We start from the raw sequence: 25,471 nt of genomic DNA on the forward strand, positions 1-25,471 counted from the left end.
AAAAATTAAAGGATAAGGTGCAAAATTGGCTACATTATGCCCAAATTAATGAGGTTTTTAAGCTAGATAAAAAAATAGGATTCCAGGTGGAAAAATCGAAACTTGAGACAGAGTTGTTAGAACCAAAGACCAAGGTAATATCGAGAATGTACAACTTGCTGCTTAAATGGAACACTCAGGATGAGACAGTTAAATCAGCCATGATAAAATGGGTTCAAGACATTGGTTACAATATTATGTCTGAGGACTGGGAAAGGTTATGGACCACCGGTATGAAGTTTACGGCATGTAATGCCTTGAAAGAAAACATTATGAAAATGGTATACAGGTGGTACATGACCCCAGTCAAGCTCGCTAAGATATACCATTTGTCTGATAATAAATGTTGGAAATGCAAGGAGGCTGAAGGGACATTCTTTCACCTCTGGTGGACTTGTCCAAGATTGAAGGCCTTTTGGGAAATGATCCATAACGAGTTAAAAAAGGTGTTTAAGTACACCTTTCCCAAGAAACCAGAGGCCTTCCTTCTGGGCATTGTCGGCCAGAAGGTGTTAAAAAAGGATAGAACTTTTTTTATGTATGCTACAACTGCAGCAAGAATTCTTATCGCCAAGCATTGGAAGACCCAAGATTTGCCCACACTGGAGGAGTGGCAGACGCAATTGATGAACTACATGGAACTGGCCGAGATGACTGCAAGAATCCGAGACCTGGGAGAAGAGGCAATGGAGGAGGACTGGAAAAAATTTAAAGACTATTTGCAAAAGTATTATAAGCTGTATGAAACATAAGACGTCGTATGATTTGGAACGTTAGCCCCAGCAATGAAATTTAATTATATATGAAATTGCTAACATTTGTGAAAGAATCAAAGTTTAAATGGGTAAAAATGATATCATGTTATATTTTTAGAGTAAATGGAGAATAAGAGATTTAAACTTAAATTGCAACTGAAAATATAAAGAAACACACGAAATAAGGGTATAATTTGCTGATGACTTTATTATCAAGAATGCATTATGCGGGAGATGTGGGGAAGTCCAATGGAAATTTGAAATAAGCTGTTGAAATGGATGTGATTTTCTGTTCTTTTTTCTTTTTTTCTTCTATTCTGCTTTTCTTTCTGTTCTTTCTGTAATTTGGAAAAATGTAATAAAATTATTATAAAAAAAAAACAACTGGGACCCTACCAAGTCGAAGAGCAGGTCAACCCGGTAGCCTTCAGGCTGACGCTTCCGGAGGGCTCCAGGATGCATCCGGTGTTCCACAGATCGGTGCTCACTCCCTACAAGACACCTCACAGATTTCAGGAACCAGGAACGGCGCCGAGTCCGTTCCGAGAGGGAACCGAGCAAAGGGGAGTGCCACAGGAGGAGCCCATCAACGAAGTCACAGAGATTTTGGACTCGAGATGGGGAGAAGAGGGAGTAGAATACCTTCTCGCCAGGGAGGGCACCCCGGCCAGTGCCAACAGCTGGGTGCTGGGCTACGCTTTGGAGGAACCTCTGCTCAAGGACGAGTTTCATGCCCTCTTCCCACACAGGCCCATGCCAGCAGACTTTTTCAACGATTGGCTTTTCACACCGACGCTTTCAGCCAGCACGTTCCAGGGGTTCGACTCGGACGAGGAACCAACGATGGACACACGTTCCCCGGAGGGGTCACCCGCGGGATCTGCCTCAGAACCCTCGTATTGGTGGGACGATAGACCAGAGGAACAGTGGCGCAGGAAGTGGCTGGAGGTTCCAGGTCGAGCGACGGACCCGGGAACGACTGAGGCGGAGACGGACGTGGACATGTACGGGGAGGATTTTGGGTTCGAGCACGGAGGCACAGAGATGGAAGCGGAGGTGACCGTTGTCGACGAGCGCAGGGAGGAAGAACCGGAAGTCTTCAGTTGGAGGCCCGCCACGGGAAGCGAACTGTATCCGGCATTCGTCCCCATGACACTGCAGCACCCAGCTCCCGCACCGGAAGGAGGGGAGGGGGGAAGGGGGGGCTTCGAGGGGGGGATGGATGTCAGGGGTTCAGGAGCAGAGGCGAGGGCAAGGGAGGAAACAGAGAGCGAGGGGGAGGAGGCCGAAGAAAAGATGAGTGATGACGATGACCCGAGATCTCCGAGTCTTTCCAGTGAATCAGAAGATTCACAGAAAGGAGCGCCAGTGGCCAGAGCAAGGGGGGAGCCTAGGGAGACACCCCAGGAAGAAGGGTCCAGAGGGGGCTCAGAGGGCAGCAGTTGGAAATCGGGGCCAGCGTCACCAACAGAGCGCAGTGGAGAGGAAGGGCGCCAGGTATCGAGCTCTGGCAGCTCGCAGCAGGGGGGAGGGCATGAGTCAGGAGTGGCCACACCTCCATCGGGGAGCGAAGAAACGGTCAAGCGGAAAGTGGAAGGTTGGGCGCGCGCGCCAAGTTCAAATACACAGGAAGGTGGCGCAGTAAGCAGCCCGGAAAGGGAGCCAGGTCCTAAAGCCCGACGCAAGGAGACAGAAGGGTCCGGGGGGTCAGAGTCAGAAGAGTCCAGGAAGGAAGAGACCACGGGGGGCAGAGGGACCCAGAGAAGAACGGTCAGGCGGAAAAGGTGGAGTAAGGCTAGGGTATTAAGCTGGTGTACAGGGGGCGGAGACTCAGACGGAGCTTCGCCGGTCTAACTCATAAGACGTAGAGCTGCACGCGGCAGCTTGAGAATGGAAACTGTAACTCAATAAAGACTTTTATAAAGTGAACGCTGGCTAGCGTGATCCTCTGTGAGCTAGGATCGGGAAGCAGCTCTGACATGTGATTTGACAGTGAGTTTGGTTTGGCCTGATGCAGAAAGCGTGTGGATCCATGAAGATCCGTTCTTGAAAACCACGTTTTTGGGCCATGGAGTGGCCAGGAAGCCGTGGATCCGTGATTTTTGTGGTGGATGCTGTGCCCATGGCCATGATCTTTGATCTGATGGTGACTTTGGGCTGATCTAGTGGAAAAATCATGAGGATCCATGAGGATCCGTGTTTTTTAACTATGTTTTTGCGCCCCTGCGCCCCCCCGAAACAGTGGATGCGTGATTTTTTTGATGCTTTCTACAGAGTAAGACATGGTCTACAATATCATGGTGGTTTTATTTAATTTGAATGAAAAAATCATATGAATTCACGAGGATCCGTGTAGATCCGCCTTTTACCCTTTTCCGTAGCTTCGAGAACACTGTCCCACCATCTCGTCCTCTGTCGTCCCCTTCTCCTTGTGCCCTCCATCTTTCCCAACATCAGGGTCTTTTCCAGGGAGTCTTCTCTTCTCATGAGGTGGCCAAAGTCTTGGAGCCTCAGCTACAGGATCTGTCCTTCCAGTGAGCACTCAGGGCTGATTTCCTTCAGAATGGAGAGGTTTGATCTTCTTGCAGTCCATGGGACTCTCAAGAGTCTCCTCCAGCACCAGAATTCAAAAGCATCAATTCTTCGGCGATCAGCCTTCTTGATGGTCCAGCTCTCGCTTCCATACATCACGACTGGGAAAACCAGAGCTTTTACTGTACGGACCTTTGTTGACTTTTTAAGATGCTGTATTTCTTCCCCCTAAGAAAATTCGCTGTGCCGCAAGAAGCAACTTTCTGTTCTGAAAGTGCGGCCCAGAGGGGGAAAGTTGGCGACCCTGGAGGCGGGTCCCTGCCCCGAGGGCCTGGCAAGCGGGGCCTGCCGCGCTTCTGGGCTGGCCCGGGGGCTCCTGGCTCGGCCCGGCCGGCTCGGGGGCTCCTCCCACCCCGCTCCCGCCGCCCGCGCCAACCAGCGGAGAAGGCGGCGCCGGGCCTGGCGGCGGAGGCTTCCGGAGGCCGAGAGGGAGGCGGGCCGGCTTCGATGGACTCGGCGGGGACGCAGGAGAGCCCGGCCTGGGGCGGCTGCCGGCCGGGAGGGCGCCTGGACATGAGCCACGGCTTCGTGCGGCACATCCGCCGCAACCAGATCGCCAGGTACCGGCGCGGGAGCTCCTGGGCCGAGTGGGGAGCGCGGAGCCCCGGACCCGCGTGTCCCAGCCGAGGCCCGCCCCACTGCCAGGAGGGCTTTGCTGCTGCTCCCGCCGGCCGGCCGGCCGTCCTCCCTTCTTTGGGGGCGAAGGAACGGCGGCGGCGGCAGCAGGAAAGCGATGGCTAGGAGACCTCGCTTGGGAGGCCCGTCTTGTTTGAATGCTCACCCCAACCCCGCAAAGCAGGCCATTGTGGCCGGGAGGAGTTGTTTGGGTGAGTTCATGGCAAGATGAGGACCACACCTTTCTTCGGTTGTGCTGCATCTCCCTTCTTTTTATTGTTAACTATTGCAGTGTGCGAGAAATAACACCAACTTGAACAATTCCATTTTTGGTGATCATTGCGTTTTCCAGGTGGTATTTCAGTACCTTATGCCGGCCCTGTTAGGCAGGTCAGTATTTTCTCAAAATCAAAGTGAGATATTATGCTGATTTCTCTAGGTACGTATGGAATATAAGTCATTGGTCTTCTTTTGCAGTTTTTGCTGTTGCTAAAACAATGGAACTGTCTGCATACAAAAAGCACGACTGAAATCCAGTCCAGTACTATCACCGCAATCCTGCTTAGAAATCTTACTTAGAAATCCGAGGGAATAAGGCAGCAAGCCGGCTCCCACTTACCTGGGAGTAAACCCCATTGAATTGCGTAGTACTTGCTTCTGAGTAGACATGGTTAGGATTGTGTTGCAAGTCCTGTGGAATGCAGTGGGCTTTACTACTAACTACACATGCAGAGAATTACACAGCTATTAAATAGTAAAAACAAAAATGTAGGTTTCATTTCTGAAAACATTTATCTGAGACTCTGAGTAAGTTTATTGAAATCACTTGGACTGGTCTCTGAACATGTGTCCTATAGGGTTCTTTTGGGTGTTCATAGCCAGTGGAGGGAAAGATGGTGCTCATCTTGCAAAACCTTAATCGATTATTGTAATAATAAAATGTATCAACTGACAAGTTAATTCCTTTTATAACTGTTTGCAGGATTGCGCTCAAAGGGAACAAAGTTTTGGCCAAACTTGGGTTGGGTATAAATGAAGCTGACATTTTTAGCAATAAAAATATTAAATGAAATTGTTTTAAAGGATTTATTGGTGAGGAGACGGGACTGTTTGACAGGTCTGGAGTACCACATGAGATTTCTTCCCAGCAATTGTGCATTTTTTCAACCCTCTAAAGTGTCCTATGAAAAGACTGTGTTGTTTTCCCACTTCCTCTCCAGGGATGACTATGATAAGGAGATGAAGGAAGCTAAGGAAAAGGTAAAGAAGAGGCATACACCAGCCCCAGCCAGGCCCAAGAAACCAGATCAGCAGGTCTATCACCCCTGCCGGAGAAGTGAGTTAAATCAACTGTCCATCTTCTCATGTTTCTGTTGTTGTAACAATTACTCTGGCAAAGGGAGATTCAGGACTCCATATTCCGTGCTTCAAAGAACAGGGCCCTTTGAAGGTTCTGCTGAAGCTTTTATTGGCACAAATAGGATGGGCCCAAGATGTGAATACCTTTTCCTGGGACCACATTTTATATGTGGATACCAAACAGCTGCCTCCCTTGCTATTTCCTCTTTGCATTTCAGGTAGAGCTGAAACCATATCTGGCCTGGAGTATGAGGGATCCAGTGAAAGCAGCTCCAGTACAGAACCAGACCAGCTCTCTTCTGGACCAGCTCTCTTCTGCCTGGAATATGAGGCTGACAGTGGAAAGATCACTTCCATTGTTGTACACCAGGTATGTGACTGGGTGACATGCTGGGGCAAACCTAGGTTTCCTTTTGCATTGCCATCATGTCTGCTGCCTGGCCTCTTCCTCCAGATCCATAGTCCTTTGTTTTTTATCTTAATAATTTCATTGCATGTTTACTGCTAAAACACAAAATAAAATGAAAGAAAGAGTAAACTAAAGGATTGCCCTATCTCGAAAAAAAATAAAATTACTGTTTAAAGGATGGGTCTCAGTAATGGAGGAAATGGGAAGTTACTAATTTAAAGGTTGATTCCAGTAACACTGAGAGAAGTAGGACCCATTTTAAATGGTACTGCATGGAAAGACTTTTGCTAATTGAAAGCTACAGTCTTAAGCACACTTTCAAGGACCAAAAGGGACTTGCTTCTGAGCCTAAATATATACATCTTAAGATCTTGGTTTTGAGATTGTGGGATTTTTGTGTGGAATATAGTTATATATTAACTGCTGTGTAGAACCATCATTTTATTCTTCTTTTCTTAAATGAAAATAAAAAATATAACTTAAGTAACACAAGTTCAGTAAATATGTTAATTCCATTTACGGAAATAAACTACAGTTACAAGTTACTAAAAATAGATTGTCATGCAGAAGCTTAGCACTAGGTTAGGCCAAAATAGTGCTCTTCAAACAGAAGTTTGCAAATCACCCAGGAAATGCATCCATTCCACTCAAGAGTACAGGCATCCCTCCTTTTACATGGGGCTACATTCCGGGTAGGGACGCGGGTGGCGCTGTGGGCTAAAGCCTCAGCGCCTAGGGCTTGCCGATCGAAAGGTCGGCGGTTCGAATCCCCGCGGCGGGGTGCGCTCCCGCTGCTCGGTCCCAGCGCCTGCCCACCTAGCAGTTCGAAAGCACCCTCGGGGGCAAGTAGATAAATAGGTACCGCTTACCAGCGGGAAGGTAGACGGCGTTCCGTGTGCGGCTCTGGCTCGCCAGAGCAGCGTTGTCACGCTGGCCACGTGACCCGGAAGTGTCTTCGGACAGCGCTGGCCCCCGGCCAATAGATGTGAGATGGGCGCACAAACCCCAGAGTCTGTCAAGACTGGCCCGTTCGGGCAGGGGTACCTTTACCTTTACCTTTACATTCCGGGTCCCCGTGCATGTAGGTGAAATCACACAACATAGGGAGAACCCTCTATAAAGACTTTAAATGCCTGTTTTCCCCTGCTCTCCACCCCCCCTCTCCCTCCCTCTCCCGTTCTCCCTAATCCAGACAAAAATATCGAGAGTTGAAGCTCTGGAGCTTGCTGAAGGATGTGTGGGGAAACTGCAGCAGCAGCTGCACTACCCCACACATCAGCTGTTAGGCAGGGAAGCCGCGCAGCCTAAATAAAGCCCCTCTGCACCCCAGGCCTGTTTGGGGCTTCTTCCACCACAGTGTCTTCTTCAGGTCTGAGGAGGGTTTCCTCATGAGTCATGAGGACTCTCCAGCTCTCTTCTGTCATTTTCTGGTATGATTCTATTTCTTTCCCAGCACTGTGTGTCTGTGCGGTTGCGCACAAGTTGTGTAAATGGAGGCATGCCTGTAGTTCTTATGTATTAATAACCTTCCACATATATCCAAAGGTGATTTATGAAATATAATAAAAACAGGTAAAAATAGTTCCAAAGCAGTTAAAAACAACAACGGAAGAGAAGTTTCAGAACCATAGAAAGTGGATGTATATGGCAGAAACCTATTTAGCCGCCTAGGAAAGCTTACAAAATCAACAGTACTTAGGAAGCTGGCTGGCTTACATAAAACCAGGACACCCCAAAATTGTTGGGCTTCTTTTTGTGAAACCACCAAAATTACTGACCTTTTTTTAAGGAAAACCCTAAAATGCCAAAAAACGTAATTTTTCTTGCTTAAGATCCAGGACAAAGTGCCACCTTTCAGAAACGCCCCCCAGACATCAATTCCGCCTTTGAAATCCTGGTAATGTCCAGCAAAATCCGGACATACGGCAGCCGTAGCTTACAGGCTTTTCAGCCATGGGGTGGAGTGCAAAGGGTTTTGCTTTCGGAAATCTCCCTAGTGGTTTCCCATTCCCTGCGCATGTCCCACTGGCCCCTTGTAGATGTTTTGAACCTTGTAGATGTTTTGAACCTGCCATTTTAATGGGGCCTTTCCTTCTTTCCCATAGGACAATGACCCTGATGAGGTAGCCGAGAAGGTCAGTGCTCAGAACCAGCTGGAACCAGCTATGCGCGAGGCCCTGAGGCAGCGGGTGCAGGAGGAGCTGGAGAAGCGGCGGGCGAAGCGCTGAAGGACTGGTCTGGATGCTTGTGCTGTTTGCTAATGCTTACCTGGGAAACCCTTTCTGGGAAGGGGCCAGTGGGACATGTCCCATAGCTGTTGGTTTGAAGCCTTTAAGAGGGGCAGGGAATTAGCTGAACCCTGGCACAAGGTGGGACTGGCCATTGTAGCTTCCTCCTCCTGAGACACAGCTGAGACACTGCGCCCTGGATGTGTGATTTGGAGGAGCAGTAGGAGAATCTCTTTTGCGAACAGCTTGCGTTCCCTTGGAGACCTACACAGCAAGAAGCAGACCAGTTGAAACTTGGTCAGACGTCTCCTTTATAGCCCTGGGCAATTGGCTCATGACCAAACCTTCTGTCAAACCTTCTATCTCCCCACTCTTGGGATTAGCCAAACTGCTGGCTGTTGTATCTCTAGGTATTAGGTGAATACAGACCAAGGGGGCATTTCATATTGTTGCTCAGCGATCTTTCTGTGGGTGAAAAGTGCTTGGACCCATGTCGTAGCATTTGGGTGAGCACTTACTAGTTCCCTGCAGTTTGTCTGGGCAGGAGACATAAGCAACTTTACAACTGGAATGCCTTGGGGTGATTGTGATTTGACCCAGCATCTCTCGGGTGGGACTGGCAGGTCAGTCTTCCAAGAGCAAGGGGGCTGTTGGAGTCAACAAGCCTTGTTCAGACTTAGACATGTCCTTTCTACAGCATATTTTTTCTGCCTGTAGACTCTTTCCCCTCAAAATAGGGCTGCATAGGTTGATTTTTAGCTTTATTTATGTTGTTAGGATATGGGCAATTGACTGGGTTTCCTTCAACATTTGGCGGGATTTTCTTGGGGCTAGGGATGCTGTTGTGCAGTGCTCTTTTCATCAACAAATCTGAAAAACACGCCACATGATTGTTAATAAACGCATGCAACTTGCTGTTTCGCATTAGTCCTTTGCTGTAGCTATGAACAGAATCCTGGAATTTGTTCTAAGGGCTTTGGATCCTCCCATGACCCTTCCTCTGGAAGGAAAATATATTTCTGTCTGCCTATGTTTCCTGATGCAATTTTTTGTCTCCTTTTATATCTCAAATATAAGTTTACAGCATCCTGCATAAATCTGCTTTGAGATTTAGCTGCCTATAGAAACACAGGAAGCTTATTTCTGCCAGTGCAGGCTACTTGTTATTCTAGCCTAGTAGCTAGTTCTAAAAGGAGAAGGGATTTTATAAAATTGAGGCGGAGGCACACAAACACACAGCAGAGAGGGGGGTAATAATGGAATTTCACTCTCATGAATACTCAGTGGATTTTCCATAGTCAGCATTTGGTGTTTGCAATCTATTATTATTGGAAACTGGACTTGGAGGCCTGAATTGGTGCAGTGCCAGTCCACAAGGGTTCAGGCAGTGACCAGCAGGGTAGGTGAGAAGCAAACACCTCAGAAACAAGTTCAGATATTTGTTGACTGTCTCTTTGCTCTTTGAATCTCGGAGCTTACGTCTGTAATATTTGTATCATCTATTCTTGTACTATCTCCTTAGTTATTCTGGGCTGTGTTTCCTCTGCTGAATCATTTGCTCCAAATTCTTCAGGTCGGGCATCGTTTTCTTTATCGGAGAAGACTGAGGCAAAGAAGGCATTGAGGAGTTCAGCCCTTTCTGTGTCCCCTGTTTGCATTTCACCATCTTCTCCTCTGAGTGACCCCACTGTTTCTTTGTTCTTCTTTTTGCAACGGACATACCCATAAAAGCCTTTTTTGTTGCTTTTAACCTCTCTAGCCAGCCTGAGTTCATTCTGTGCTATAGCTTTTCTGACTTTGTGTCTACACGTGCTGGCTATTTGTTTGAATTCCTCTTTGGTGGTTTCCCCCCCTTTTCCATTTTTTGTACACATCCTTTTTTAATCTTAACTCAGTTAAAAGTTCTTTAGATAGCCACCCTGGCTTCTTTAGGCACCTTCCATGTTTCCGTCTCATTGGTATTGCCTGACGTTGTGCTTTTACTATCTCCCTCTTAACAAACTCCCAGCCATCATGAACTCCCTTTCCTTTTAGTATTACTGTCCATGGGATCTCATCCAGCACTTCCCTAAGTTTGATGAAGTCGGCTTTCTTAAAGTCAAGATGTTCACTAAGCGTTTGGACACCTTTAGATATTGGCAAACTTTCCATGGTGGTTTCTGACTAGGCAGAAACCAGATCCCTTTCGGGTTCCCCTTGGCAAATCCTGTATCATACAAGGCCAACCCCTAGCAATGCAGAACAGAACAGGGGCAGCCACCCAGAAGTCCCTGCTCCATGTTACACTGGCCTCGTATGATGCAGGCCTTGCCAAGGGGAACCCAAAAGGGATCTGGTTTCTGCATAGTCAGAAACCACCATGGAAAATTTGTTGACAATAAAGAGGTGTCTGAATGCCTAGTGAACATACAACACCCCCCGCAAAAAAACCCCCACTTTAATATGAATGAGGAACTACTGGCAACCAAGTCCAATTTCCAATAATAATGGATTCCAAACACCAAATGTTGAAAGTGGAAAATCCACTGAGTATTAATGAGTGTAATTAAAATTATAATAAAACATCAGACGTTTAAAACTTCCCTAAACAGGGCTGCTTTCAGTACCTTCTAAAAGTCAGATAGTTGCTTGTTTCCACAGGGCGGGTGCCACTACCAAGAAGGCCCTCAGCCTTGTTCCCTATAACTTCGTTTCTTGCAGTGAGGGAACCACCAGAAGGCCCTCGGAGCTGGACCTCAGTGTCCGGGCTCAATGATGGGGGTGGAGATGCTCCTTGACGCATACTGGGCGGAGGCCGTTTAGGGCTTTCAAGGTCAGCACCAACACATATATTTTTTTAAATGATTTTTTTATTCGTTTCCAATTTTATACATCTTATCTCTCAAACATATATCCAATAACAAGGTTCTCTGAACCTTCCGACTTCCCTCCCTCCCATGGGTTCTTAAATTTTAAAAATTAATTTTTTGCATCTTACACTTTTCCCAACTATTATGTACTCCTAATTTATCACAATCAATTTCACATTACAAATGTCATTATAATGCTGCCAATGATTTTAACTGTTTAAATTGTGTTTTCTTAAAAAACTACAAATTTACCGTATTTTTCGCCCTATAGGACGCACTTTCCCCCCTCCAAAAATGAAGGGGAAATGTGTGTGCGTCCTATGGGGCGAATGCAGGCTTTCGCTGAAGCCTGGAGAGCGAGGGGGGTCGGTGCGCACCGACCCCTCTCGCTCTCCAGGCTTCAGGAACACATCCGCAAGCCTTGCAAGCCCGGCGGGAGGTCCCGCTAGCTCGCAAAGCTTGCGGGCAGCAGCCTGCACAACCTCGGGGGATAGTGGGGAGGCGGAGCACCGCCACCACACTATTCCCCGACCTGATCTGGAGGCTGGCGGGAGGGGGGGGAGGGAGAAGCAAGGGACAGTGGGGCAAGCTGCTGCCCCACGGAGGCTAGAGAGGGTGTCCCTGAAGGCAGAAGAGGGAGACGGAGCGCTCCCTCTCCCTCTTCTAGCTTGGGGATGGCTGCGCAAACCTGGGGGGGAAATAAATTTTTTCCCCTTGATTTCCCCCCCAAAAAGCTAGGTGCGTCCTATGGGCTGGTGCGTCCTATAGGGCGAAAAATACGGTACTCCACACTCTACAAGTACAAAGGAACAAAGGAAGTGGATCAGACAGAAAATGGGTTTGGCCTCCCTCAAACTCGCTGGTACTTAGAAAGGAAAAGACAAGAGCAGAGAGTGGAGTGGAGTGATGTGAGGTAGAAGCTGGAAGTGGAAGGGGCAGGCTGGGAAGCCAGAGAGACAGAGCGATGCTTGATTTCTGTTTGAAGATTGCAACTATGGGAGAAGCAAGGTCTCTTGGAGTGCTAATGCTGTGAACTCCCCCGTTGTAGGCTTAGGTGGTATATATTTGTAAATAAACCATAAATCCTAAAGACACCTCAGCCTTTGCTGGGCCCAGTGGTTTTTTTCTATATATATATTTTTGTACTCTCATTTACCTACTCATATTGAAATACTGCCCCGCAATGAGGCCATTCTTAGCTTCACAAAATGTTTGGGGGTATGCATATCCCTGCGTCCCCTGTGCCTCATTCTGAAGGAAACATGAAGCCTGGACAAGTGCCTGGATGCTCCTGCACAGTTTATTTAGGAATCCCTGCTCTCCATGCATGCAAGCTTTTACACATCCTCATCCAAATGCCACCTCGTATCCACCACACCCCATATCCACATCTACCATTTCCACAGCTCTTTGTTTTTTAACTTGCTAGATTTTCCACAGAAACTAAAAGGGAAAATAATATAGGATGGCATTCTGAAGAGGGCATTGTGTGGCTGCTGTTCAAAAATTGCATGCATAACCAGCCTTGAATCCATGGTAGACTGCTGTCCTTAGAAACCTTTGCAGGGACACATTGTGCAGTTCTTATTTTGAAGAGAATAAAAAATGCTCTGGTGGTTCCCATTCATTTGAATGAGGCATGTGCAGGACAGCTTTCCAACTCAGTGGTAGGAAGACTGTGGTCCCCCAGGTGTTGCTGGACTACAACTCCCATCAGCCCTTGGCCATGCTGGTTGGGGCTGATGGGAGCCCAACAGTATATGGATGGTCAGAAGCGACCCACCCCTGTTCAAACAGCTTGCTGTGCCCCATGTTACGGTAATTAATTTCTTTGGATTTTCTGCCACAGGCACGAGTGTTGGGTACGGCCCCTGCACACAGTGTGACAGTGCTGCCATAGTTAGGGATCGACACACTTCTTTTGTTTTCAGACCAAGACAGATTAGTGACCCCTCCTTCCATCTCATGTTCCATTGGAAAAAACAGCTAGGGAAGTTGCAAATGCAGCCTTGTGGCCATCAGATGCTTGTGGTTAGTTTATGGGTTTTCTAAAGGTAGACCTAGAGAAGCAGTGAAACACAGTGGCTTCATTGGAGGCCTGGCAGGCATTTAAGAACACAGTTTGCTGGAACCTTTATTTCAAGTTTAATATAGCAAATTCTTTTGGAACTGGAGCATATAAAGATACCCACATGGCACCATCCCAGCAGGATCAGAGATGCTCCTACACATCTAAGCCAGCTTTGTTTCATTGCTGGCCACCGCCCTCTGCCTTTCCAACCCTGTTAGGGTATGTGGGTCTATGAAGAGCCACAAAAGGCTGGTCTTTCTAACAGAGCTGACTTTTGCTACTGTTGGTACCCTGTCAACAGAGCCTTCACTGGTTGTACAACCTCTGCAAACTCCTTCATTGCCTTGGCATGAAGGTTTGGGTCCTCTGCCAAGTGCCTGAAAAGATTTACGGGTCTTGCTCTCCGGAGGACCCTGGGCAAAGGGATCCGGATAGGAAAGGAGATGTTACCAATAAGGAAATGCTGAAGATATATCTCCTGCAGGGCGGTGTGCATATACAAGAGGATGTCCTGAAGTCTTCTTGCAGTGCTCTCAGGGCCCCAGTCCAACGGGGGCTGAAAGAGCAAGAGATGCATCAGGCAAGTCTTGTAGTGATAGTTGGTGAGCACCATGTTCTTCCCCTCTGATGGGCTGGACTCTTTGAAATAGATTATGATCTGGAGACATTTCAGGTGGCAGCTCTCCTCTGGGACTCGCTGGCTCACCCACTTAAAAAAGAGCAGCTCCTGGACAGCAAAGGACTTCTGCCAGACAGTGCCAGTCAAACGATCCATCTCAGCAGGTTGGGTGGCCAGGAAGACCAAGGAGTCTCCTTGCTGCACCCCGAGTATGATGTCAACAGAGATCGCCTTGCCTGGCTGCAATGCCAATATCAGTTGACATGTTGAATTAGAAGGCTGAGGCAGAAGGTCAATGTTGTACCTGGGCTGGATACTGGGCCAGGCCTTGCCCACCAGGTCTTGGAACCAGTGGATTGTTTTCTCCACATCCAAGTGGAAGCTGGTGCACAAAACGTGGATAAGGAAGATTCCTTGCTTGTCACTGCTCAGTTTTTTCTCTGGATGGTGAAGGAAACACACCACATCCCCCAGGAACCTCTCTCTCTTGCACACACATTCTGTCTCCACCAAGATGCGTCCATGTGTGCTTGGGGCACCCTCAGATTTAATAGTTTCAATGTGGAAAGAGTACCCCCTGGGTGGCTGTACGGGCACGAGAAAGCGGAAAGCTTTGGAAGGCTTCTGTGTGTGCCATCCTTCAAAGGCACTGTCCACCCCGATGCAATTCTCCAGCACAAGGAGGGTGTCCTGGTAGGGAAGGGCTCCGCGACAAGCCTCCAGCAAGTCATTCACAAAGGTCTCCACAAAATCACACATGCTGGTTAGACCACAGAATTCCAGGTCAGCGTGCTGCTCATAGAAGGTCTCCAGCCTTTTTTGCTTGGATTCGTCGTCTTCGGATTCTGTGTCAGTGTCGTCATAGTCTTCTTCACTGGTGGTGGTGCTGGAGCTGTCTGTGCTGCAGTTATAACTGGGTTTCTTCTCTATGGTGTGTCTGCAGCACCAAAACAGGATGAGAATGACCAGCCCTACGTAGTGCCACCTATCCCAGGTTCCATCCTCGGCTGCCGGATCGGTTGTCACCCAATCCTCCCGGCTCTGCCTTGGGTCCCAGCTCCAGCCCTTTTGGTCAAATTCTGTCTGCAGGTGTCCCATTTCTGTTTCCATCAGCTTCTCATGCTCCTGGAGCCGGTCCAGTGTGGCTGAGTCTGTGTGGTCACTGACCATCAGGGGGCGGTGAAATAGAGCTAGCACACCCAGGAAGATTAGGCGGCCCAAGGCCATCTCTAAAGCAGATGTCCCTGGAGAAAAACATGAGAGAGAAAAGCATCCAAACTGTTGACAAGGAAGATTTCTCAGCAAGGCTGCATGAATTCTTTTTTTTTTATATAAATTTTTTATTGGTTTTACAAATTTTTTAAGACAATACAAACATGTAAAAAAAACATACAAACACGTATAGTTTCATAACCTTTTTTCATAAACCGTGTTTCTCCGACTTCCCCATACCTCCCCTTTCTGCATCCCAATGTCCAAAAGTTTTTAGCAACTCTAAGTACATCTGTCAGTCCTCTGTCCTCTTACTCTTTTCTTCAATCTAATCTTATTTCGCTGTAACCCTTTCTTACTCAAACCTTGTCATTCTAACATTCAGCAAGTTTATAGTAGTCCTTAAGGTAAATTTTAAATTTCTTCCATTCTTCTTCCGCCGTCTCCTTTCCCCGATCGCGGATTCTGCCAGTCATCTCAGCTAGTGTCATATAGTCCATCACTTTCATCTGCCATTCTTCCAGGGTGGGTAGATCTTGTGTCTTCCAATACTTTGCGATGAGTATTCTTGCTGCTGTTGTAGCATACAAAAAGAAAGTTCTGTCCTTCTTTGACACCAATTGGCCGACAATGCCCAAGAGAAAGGCCTCTGGTTTTTTAAGAAAGGTACATTTAAGTACCTTTTTCATTTCATTATATATCATTTCCCAGAAAGCCTTAATCTTCGGGCATGTCCACCAAAGGTGATAGAAAGTACCTTCAGTTTCTTTACATTTCCAACACTTGTTATCAGGCAAATGATAATTTTTTGCTAGCTTGACTGGGGTCATGTACCACCTGTAAACCATTTTCATAATATTTTCCTTTAAGGCATTACATGCCGTAAATTTAATACCGGTGTTCCACAACCATTCCCAGTCAGCAGACATGATATTATGACCAATATCCTGTGCCCACTTAATCATAGCCGATTTAACTGTTTCATCTTGTGTATTCCATTTCAGCAGCAAATTATACATTCTTGACAAGTTCTTAGTATTGGGTTCTAACAGTTCAGTTTCTAATTTTGATTTTTCCACCTGGAAGCCAATTTTCCTGTCCTAAGGCTGCATGAATTCTGCCCTGGAGAAAAGACTGAATCCTGCAATCAGTATAAATCATATCAATTAAATTGTAAACATAGCTTATTGGCTAAGTGATTACCATTTTGTACATTTCCCCCTCCTGGTATTGGTAACTGTGGGGAGTGGGAAGGAACTGGGGTTGGTGGGGTAGAGCTTGGATAGGAAACATCTGGGATGTTTCTGCTCTTCCCACCCTTCAGGTACTTATTACCTGAGACCTGCTTGCACAGAGGTGTTAGCCAAAGGGGCTCAGCCAGCAGACCACCACTGAGCCAAGCAGTCCCCCCCCCCAAACAATACCAGAACACATGTCAATCAGCTCAGAATGTGGCAATAGGTAGCTTTCCCATTGTCCTTTTTGCCCATGGCAACCAGTGCTTTTTTTCTAAAAAAAAATAAAAATGTTTAGGGGTTGTCAGGGAACTGACATCAGAGGCACGGGAGAAGGAGAGGGTCTCTGATTCTGCAGGAGAAGGTCCCAGCGCTAGGGGGAGACTCAGCTGGGAAGAAGGGGAAGGGAATAAGTGTAACACCAGGGATCCAGGAGAGCAACGGGACAGGGAGGTGCAGGGGCTCCAGGACTCTTTGTTGGATGTTAGTGAGGAGAGCCCAGGCACCCCGCTGCCCACGCCCACCCTGCGCAGGAGACTCCCGCGCAGTGAGAGGCGGAGACGATTGGGCGTCAAACAACTCTTATGTTGGCAGCGCTTTAAGAAACGCCCACAGACAGATTCTACGAGTGACTAAGGGCAGCCACGCTGAGATGGGCTGTGCAGTCCGGAGGGTTTAACCAGGCAAACTAATGCTCAAACGGAGCAGGATTACGCACGAGTAACTCCCAACCACTACAGGGGTACTCTCATTTTCCCACTCATATTGAAAAACTGCCGCTCAATGAGGCCAAACTTAGATTCACAAAATGTTTAGGGATATGCGTGCCCTGGCATCCCCCCAGAAAAAAAGCACTGGTGATAGCCATGGTGAAAGTCAGCCAAAGAGCAAGTGAAGGACACAAGAAGAGCCTGGTTCAGTCCAGCACCCCGTTCTCCTAGTGGCCAGTCTGTGAGAAACCTTCACCACAGGACCTGAGCGCAAGAGCACAGTCCCTTCCTGTTTCCAGCAACTGGCACTCAGAAGCATTTCTGCTTCCAGCCATGGAGGCAGAGCAGAGGCATCCTGGCTAGTGGCCCCTGTGACCTTCTCCTCCATGAATTGGTCCAGTCCTCTTTTAAAGCCATCCAACTCAGTGGTGCATCCACTGTAACTGCTGTCTCAGAAGGGGCTAGCCATTCCTATCCCTGCTCAGATTTGTCCTTTTCAGTTTATTCTTCTTCCGCCATTATTGTTCTGTGAGGGTCAAGACTCAAGGGCGTTGGTGGCTGGGCCTGAAGGCCCCCCCCCCAGGGTGAGGGTCTCTTGGTGGGGAAGGGTTTAATCTCCCTTGATAACAGATGGGGGAAAGGTGTTTGTGTTATCCCAAGTGAGAGATGTTGGTTTTTTGTCTTTGCAACTGCTGGATTTGGACATGATGATGGGTTGTGGAATGTTTTGAGTGTTTTGCCAAAGTGAGAATTGAGTGGATGGTACTATGTGATGGAAGCAAGGGGAGTGTAATTGTCGGAGGAGTGAGGTTGGCACTTAATTCCTGATTTGTAATATTACATGTGGGGGCGCTTTTTTGTAATAATCATGTGGTCCCCATATATATATATATATATATATATATATATATATATATATATATATGCCTGCTGCATTCTGATATATTTTAATTTTGCAAATAATTCACTTTTGTTTTTTTAGTTTTTAGAGATATGCTGCTTAATTGTGTTACTACAAATGTAGGATTTTATCATTAACAGCTGTGTTGAATGTGGGATTTGTCTTTTTTATATAATGTATCTTGATTCTTGTTGAAGCAAGCTGCTTGTAGTCAACCGTCCAGGGGCTGCATGCCAGTTGGTAGGTTGGGCAGGAGAGACCGAAAGTGGAAGGAGCAATGGTTGTGGCTCCTATCCCTTTTGCACAGCAGACTGCCTTGCAGCTTCACAAACACCAGAGGTTTCTACACATCCGCCCACCCTTGTAGCTTGCCTCCAGCTGCCTGTCCCATAGGCCAATCCCACCCCTCTCCATCACTTCCATTCCTACCTCTGGAGGCGCAGAGCTCTTAAAGGGGCAGAGCATCTTAAGCCAGGGCTGCTCCGTGCCTCTCCTCCTCTCTGCAGGCACAGCACAACATACTCAAGTCACTCTTGTTCTTTAAAGCCTGGGCCTTCCCCAGCTCTCCCGCTGCCTTTGTGCAGCCCTCTTGGCTGCTGCCTGCTGCACTGGTAGCTCACCCCCATTATTACTTGGCTGACTGTGAAGTCACATCTGCCCCAGCAGTCACAGCTGCCCTTAAAAGGAGAGGGAGGCAGGTCCAGCTTCCCTTGCACTGCCCTGTATGGGTCCCTTGGCCACCAGGACTGCTCCTGCTCACCTCTGGCAAGAAGACAAAGCACCAGGGAGAGTTTAGGCCAGCCTGGTGGCCTTCACCTGTTTTGGACTACAACTCCTATCTGCCCCAGCTGGTATGGCCATCTCTGTGCCATCTCCATAGCTGTCAACGTTCCCCCCCCCTTTTTTTAAGGGAAATTCCCTTATTCCGAATAGGATTCCTTGCAAGAAAAAAGGAAAAGTTGACAGCTATGGCCATCTCTGCCTCTGGTGGATAGGCCCAAAGGCATGTACCAAGCTGCAGCAGAGGGACCACAGCTGAAGGGTTGAGAGCTCAGCAGCAGAGCCCAGGCAAGGGTTCCAGGGTCAGTCTCTGGCATCTCCTGCTTAAAAAAGGCCCTCAGCAGAAGGCCCTGGACTGCTGCTGCCAGTTAGAACAGGGCTGCCATAGGTCTGGATCTTCCCGGACGTTACTGGGATTTCAAGGGCGGAATTGACTTCTGGGGGGGGGGGATTTCCGAAAGGCAGTGCTTTCTCCTGGATCTTAGGCAAGTCAATTGAAACAACATTGGGCTCAACAATTTTGGTGGTTTCCTTAAAAGAAGCTCAATAATTTTGGGGTGTCCTGGTTTTTACTTTATGAAATATGGCAACCCTAAGTTAGAATAATAGACAATACTGAGCTAGATGTGAAGCTGCCTTATTCCAGACCAGGCTACATTCTAGCTCAGTCATAGAGTTATGCTTCTCACCTTCAGTGGGAAAGACCTGTCTCCTCTGCCTAAGACCCCAGAGAGCTATTGACAGTCAAGAGGAGACCACCCTTGCTGGCTGGGCTGATGTGAGTGAGGGATGCAATGAGGCAGCAACTTCCATTCTGACCTGTGTTTGGTGTGGTTCCTGTAGTGCTGCAGTTTGGTTTCTGCTAAATAGTATGTCATTTCAGTATGAAGGAAACAGCAAAAGAATGTTTTTTAAAATCCATTAATTATGCCTCATTTGCAAACTTGAAAAACAAGAACAATGATGCGAACAAATACAAAGAGGATTTGCTTACTTGTTTGTGTCCCTGACCAGAGATGCTCTGACCAGAGATACTCTGGTTTCACCTCAGATCGTATAAATCTTTCACCTGACCAGAGATGAGTATGTGAACTGCAGCAATTTCTGTTTGGTTTTTTGTTTTTGCCAGAATTTTCCAACATCCCTCGTTGTAAGCCAAAACACTTGGAGGGCAATAAGTTGGCGAAGACCAGAGTAGACAATATGGACCTATTATCACCTGGCATATGACTTTTCAGTACTTCTCAGGGGGAAGCTGGAGTGAAACACCCTCACTCCCACCCCCCCAGAATAGGAACAGGAGCAGGAGAAATTGCACTTTCAGGTGAGGATTGTCTTTTATTTAAAGATTGGTCACCCACCAGCTTAACCATAGCTTTTCTGGAGAAACGAAGGACAAATTCCAGGCAACATGGTTCAGTTTCATTACATACGTAGCATGAAAGGAACATAAGTGGCAATGTTCATCTACCCATGGACTTCTATGGAAAGACTCTAGTGAATATAATTGAAAAGAAAGGAAAACTGTTAATAGTGAAATACAGCACAGAAAAGAATGGATCACTTAATAATGTAACATGAGTGAGGCTAACTAACTGGACTTCCTCACATCTCCCTAACCCTGCATTCTTTGTAATAAAAAATACCAGCAAATTATTACCTTGTTTCATACCTTATTTTGTACTTTTCAAATGTTATATTTCTAAATTTAAAGTAGTTTTTGTCAGCTTATTTGTACCTTTAATTAAACATAATATTACTTTAAATTCCAACCTTTTCTTACTTATAACTTAGTTTTCTGTATCTCGAAGTCAAATTACTGGAGCCATATTTTTCTGAATCGTGCAATTTCTTAACATTCATACAACTTATATTGTTTTTGTAAATAGTCTTTAAATTTTTTTGCAGTCCTCTTCCATTGTTTCTTCTCCCAAATCTTGGATTCTGCCAGTCATTTCAGCCAGTTCCATATAGTCCATCAATTGCGTCTGCCACTCTTCCAGTGTGGGCAAATCTTGTGTCTTCCAATGTTTTGCAATAAGTATTCTTGCTGCTGTAGTCGCATACATAAAAAAGATTCTGTCCTTTTTTAACACCTTCTGGCCGACAATGCCCAAGAGGAAGGCTTCTGGTTTCTTAACGAAGGTATATTTAAATACCTTTTTTAACTCATTGTAGATCATTTCCCAGAATGCCTTCACTTTTGGACAAGTCCACCAGAGGTGAAAAAATGTCCCTTCAGCCTCCTTACACTTCCAGCATTTTTTATCAGACAGGTGATATATTTTTGCAAGCTTGACTGGGGTAATGTACCACCTATATATCATTTTCATAATATTTTCCTTCAGAGTTGAATCCGGTTTTTAGCTTATCATTGATTTTAATTAATGGAAAGGGTGTTATTGGTTTGTTTTGCTTTTGTTCCTGTTTCTACCAAGCGTTTTGCGTTTGCCCCTTGTGTTTTTGTGCAGGGATCTTCAGACGATGGGCAGTATACAAAAAAACCAACAACTTTTCCTCGGGTTAAGAACTTAATTTGTTCTGGAAGTCCGTTCTTAACCTGAAACTGTTCATAACTTGAGGTACCACTTTAGCTAATGGGGCCTCCCGCTGCTGCCGTGCCACCGCTGCACAATTTCTGTTCCCATCCTGAAGCAAAGTTCTTAACCCGAGGTACTATTTCTGGGTTAGCGGAGTCTGTAACCTGAAGTGTCTGTAACCCGAGGTACCACTGTAGCTGTTTTTAACTTTTTGTTAATCATTTTATCCATAACCACTCTGAGGGTTTTTCTGACAACAGTATATGAAACTCACACAAAATAAATACGTTCTTATCTGATCAACAATTGCATCCACACACCCATTTCCTCTGCTTAAATTGTGTTCTGTCTTTAATTTGGGAAGTGGGGCAATGAAATGGGAGCTGTTCAGCAGGAGAAAGATTCATATTTATGGCGAGTGGGGATTCGAACCCCTGTCTCCCAGCTGCTAGTCCAGCACTCTTGACCGCTATGGCTCTCAGTCGGGCTGGCTTCCAGACTTGAGAAGGCCCAAGGATAACCCTGCCCAACACCAAGAACCCTGCACCTTGGACTTACTCTTCCCATCTGGAGACAGGGGCCGAACGTTTGGTTGAAGAGTCCTGCAGGGTTACACCACAGACCAAAGATCAATAGTCTTTTTATAGACCCCCATTATTACATCAGCTGCCTGACTATTCTCAACACTTTTATAAGAAGAAGCTCAATTATTTTGTATACCAAATAGATTCTTAATGGCTTTGGAGGTACTTGATAAAGCTTTATAATTCCATGAGCAATTAGCCTATGCTCCTCCCTACAATTTCTTAGACAATCATGAAGTCAACAAGTCTTATTCCAAGCCATGTTTCAGTGGCTAGAACAGGATCAATCACAACACAGAACCAAAGACCAGAGAGGAAGACAAGCATAGTTTTTGCTGCCTTGTTCCTAAACTCAGAGCAAGTTTCCAAACTTCTGTCATTCAGGGCTGGAACATCCTATCGTATGTAATTTACTACCTATCAATGTGGGCTGGCTGCTTTGGCATAACCCCAGCTTCTCTCTGGATTTGAAGGGCCCAGCCAGGACCCAAGGAGTGGGTGGCAGGCAACAATTAGCACGATACAAAGAGAGTGCAAGCTGATCAACCACTGCACCAGCACTTAGCCAAATAAAGAGGTTGAAATCCAAGGCACAGCGTCAGTAGTAAATGCAGGTCAGTAGTCACTGCTAAAGACCCGTTGGGGGGAGGAGGTGCAGCAACAGTTATGTGCACCCGGAATATGACCACATGGAGTTAATTGTAACCTGCTCATCTAGCACTTTTAAGCGGGAGATGCAAGTTGTGTGCCCCCCCCCTAGAGATGTTAGAATCACAGACCTGCAGAATTGAAAGGGAGAGGCTAGGGAGACACACCAGATCATACATGGGACCCCTCAAGGGTCTCCCCGCCCCCCCCCCCAACCAGCCCCGTCTTCATCCCGAGGACGCGAGGAGGGAGCGGCTCTGGCTCTGCTTCGCGGGTCCCGGGCTCGGGGAAGCAACGGCCAATTGCCAATGGCCCCCCGCCCTGCCACGCCCGACTCTCGCCTCCCATTGGCTGAGAGGACCCGGGCTTCGCCCAGATACCGAGTCGGAAGAGCCGGCCAATGGGGAGGCCTCGGAGCGGGCGCGTGGGGGAGAGAGGAAAGAGGGGTTGGAGCCGGCTCGCCCACTGCCTTCTGGGAGTCGTAGTGCCTGCCCTCTATTCTTCCCCCCAGAGAACGGGAATGAATGACAGGGAGGACTGCGTTTCCCAAAAGCCAACGCGGCGCGGCTTCTGAGCTACGGGTCGCGAGAAGCAGCAAAAGTGCTGTTTTCCCTCCCAGGTGTGCAGGTGGTCAGAGGCTGATGCGGGAGGGAGGAGGAAGGAGAGGGAGGAGAAGGCCCTGCGCAGCCTCCGCAGCTCCAGCCACACCAAGCCCTCCCTGGAGAAGCTCCCCTGGCATCCCTGGTTGGCATGGAAACTGCCCAGAGCCTTTCTTCCCTCCCTTGTTCATTCCAGGGCGCTTCCTCCCAACAGCCCTGGGAGGGAGGCCAGGCGGAGAGGCAGCGACTGCCAGCCCCCACCCCCACCCCCCGAGCTCTTCCTTTTTTATTCGCACGACAGCCCTGGGAGGTCAGCCAGAAGGAGAAGCACGGGAAAGGCGACTTATTGGATTGCATTTATATCCCGCCTTTTTCTCCGAGGAGCCCAAGGTGGCACAGATGGTTCTCTCCCTCCTCGTTTAACCCCCACAACACCGAGGTAGGTTACTCTGGCAGGCACTGATTGACACACACACCCGACGTCACCCTTAATGGCCGAGGGGGGATTTGAACCCTGGTCTCCCAGGTCACAGTCCAACACTCTAGCCACTGCACCACACTGCCTCTCCTTCGACTTTGCTATGGCAGAAAATCCTGCCTGGAGGATTTGGACCTGACCTTCGGCACACTTGCCCCCCCCCCAAAAAAAAAATTAATTACCTTTGTTTGGAGGGAAAATATCTGCTACTTTCCCCTTTTCTTCTTCTTTTTTAAAGGCACGCCTTCTCCAAAGTGTACATGTGATCTTCTCTTTTGCCCCAGGGATATTTCTAATCTAACATCCAGGCTTTTAAGGCAGAATTTCCTATTTGATCTAGGATCAAGGGGTCAGCAAACCTTTTCAGCAGGGGGCCGGTCCACTGTCCCTCAGACCTTGTGAGGGGCCAGACTATATTTTTTAGGGGGAGAGGGGATGAACAAATTCCTATGCCCCACAAATAACCCAGAGATGCATTTTAAATAAAAGGATACATTCTACTCATGTAAAAACATGCTGGACTGTCCGTGGGTCGGATTTAGAAGGCGATTGGGCCGGATCCTGCCCCTGGGCCTTAGTTCACCTACCCATGATCTAGGACAGTGTTTCCCAACCACTGTTCCGTGGCACACTAGTGTGCCGCGAGATGTTGCCTGGTGTGCCGCGGGAAAAATTAAAAAATTCGAAAGATTTTTTTTTTAAAAAAGTCAAATTTTCGATTGGGGCGCCGTCACTAGATGACCCCTGGGGTTCCCTCCCTCCCTCCCGCTCTGCGCCTCCCTCCTCCTCCTCCGGGGAGGCCCTTCCTGGCTCTCGGCCAAGGCTTGGCGGCTGCCACTCACTCACTCGCTCGCCCACCCGTCCCTCCATCCCTGCACCTGGCCTCTCCCCCTCCGTCCCCGGCGCGGGGGCTGCCGGGATCCGTAGTCCCCTCGCCCTTGGGCTCCGCGCCCGTGCGGGGTGCGCAAACTACGTTTCCCAGCATGGCCTGGCGGGCCAGGCGTTTTGTTTGAAGTGCTCTTCTCCCGGCCATGGAATGAGCGCGGCGGCGGCGGCCGGGCGGGCAGGGGCTCTTCCGCGCAGACCCCGCGGAGGCTGCCCCACAGGTAGGGCTGCGTCGGGGGGGGTTTATTTTTGCAATGCTGCATCCGCGCCGGAGGGGACACATCGGACCGCGGGGAGACCCCTTGGCGGGCGTGCAAGGCAATGCATGCGTGCAGGCGTTGCATGGAGTGCAGTGCAATGCAATGGCAACGCGGCGCCCTGCATGCATGCATGCAACTTCCACCGGCGCTCCGGACTTGGCAGGTGAGGGGGGTCCCCAGTGGGCGGCAGAGAGAGCCGGGAGGGCGAAGGGGAGCCGGGGGGGAGCAGCGCTGCTCCCCGAGCCGAGCCCGGGGGGAAACTTCGGCGTTGTTGCGCCGGGTGTTGGAAGCGGAGGTTGGCGGGGGCCCCTCACCTGCAAAACCTGGTCGCCTCTCATATATTTCGTGCATTGCATTCATCGCCCGCTTTCTCCTCCAAGGAGCTCCCGGGGGCGCATGTGGTTCTCCCCGTGTTATCCTCGCAACAACAGCCCTGCGAGGTGGGTCAGGCGAGTGGCCCAAGGGAGCACCCAGGGATTGTCCTGGCCAGGTGGGGTGATTTGAACCCTGCTCTCTGCCCGGTCTTCGTCCTCATTTAGCCCCCACATGTGCATGACTGTGCATGACTGAGGTTTTCCCCCCTCGTCTTGGCTATGGTGTGAGTCTGTGCTGTTAATTAATGGGGTTCTGCCTTCGGAGAAGATGAGCCAGCCCTCAAGGAGGTGATTATGTAATTTGCTAGCAATTCATGTCCCTCCCGGCGTGACGCTGCGCGCTGACGTCACGGGGCTGTAATGGTGGTGTGCCTCGAGAGTTTTTCATGAAACAAGTGTGCCTTTGCCCAAAAAAGGTTGGGAAACACTGATCTAGGATTTGGTTCAAGCCCCAACAGAACCTGCTGCTCACTCATCCCTTGAAACCTTTGTGCAACTGATGCAATATGCAATCTCCCTCCATTCCCCATCCTGCCTGTTTCCCCTATGATCTCAGGAGAACTGAATTTATTCTGTTTATAATTTGCCAGCTTGTTAAATGCCTCCCATGGCAGCGGTGTGGAGGAGGAAGGCCCCGCTGGAAGATTGGTCCTTTGCATAAAGGAGATCCGTAGTTTTGTATTAAGGCTGGAACTAAATTATTTTAGGCGTGAAGCCCAGGAGACAGCA

General features: G+C 48.2%; 1 protein-coding gene and 1 pseudogene across 2 annotated transcripts; one reads left to right on the forward strand and one right to left on the reverse strand.

Annotated features, from left to right (window-relative positions):
* Positions 1 to 3,521: 3,521 nt before the first annotated feature.
* LOC309536366 (UPF0561 protein C2orf68 homolog) lies at positions 3,522 to 8,912 on the forward strand. The gene is made up of 4 exons (XM_082230550.1): positions 3,522 to 3,946; positions 5,222 to 5,337; positions 5,579 to 5,730; positions 7,875 to 8,912. The coding sequence occupies exons 1-4, from the start codon at positions 3,537 to 3,539 to the stop codon at positions 7,995 to 7,997; spliced, it is 801 nt and encodes a 266-aa protein (XP_082086676.1). The 5' UTR covers positions 3,522 to 3,536; the 3' UTR covers positions 7,998 to 8,912.
* Positions 8,913 to 13,033: 4,121 nt separating this feature from the next.
* LOC309536717 (inositol 1,4,5-trisphosphate receptor-interacting protein-like 1 pseudogene) lies at positions 13,034 to 18,229 on the reverse strand (annotated as a pseudogene). The gene is made up of 2 exons (XR_014224531.1): positions 18,024 to 18,229; positions 13,034 to 14,780 (listed from the first exon to the last, which is right to left on the reverse strand). The product of XR_014224531.1 is annotated as an inositol 1,4,5-trisphosphate receptor-interacting protein-like 1 pseudogene (transcript).
* Positions 18,230 to 25,471: the final 7,242 nt, after the last annotated feature.

The sequence above is a fragment of the Podarcis vaucheri genome, assembly GCF_965113315.1.
Source record: "Podarcis vaucheri genome assembly, chromosome: 7".
Classification (NCBI taxonomy): domain Eukaryota; kingdom Metazoa; phylum Chordata; class Lepidosauria; order Squamata; family Lacertidae; genus Podarcis; species Podarcis vaucheri.

What these genes read in the sequence shown, in the direction of transcription:
- LOC309536366 (XM_082230550.1), top strand. Translation starts at nt 3,537, where the DNA reads ATGCTGTATTTCTTCCCCCTAAGAAAATTCGCTGTGCCGCAAGAAGCA. An exon ending in CTATCACCCCTGCCGGAGAA is followed by an intron (nt 5,338 to 5,578) that starts GTGAGTTAAATC and finishes TTTGCATTTCAG; the next exon opens with GTAGAGCTGAAACCATATCT. An exon ending in CTTCCATTGTTGTACACCAG is followed by an intron (nt 5,731 to 7,874) that starts GTATGTGACTGG and finishes TCTTTCCCATAG; the next exon opens with GACAATGACCCTGATGAGGT.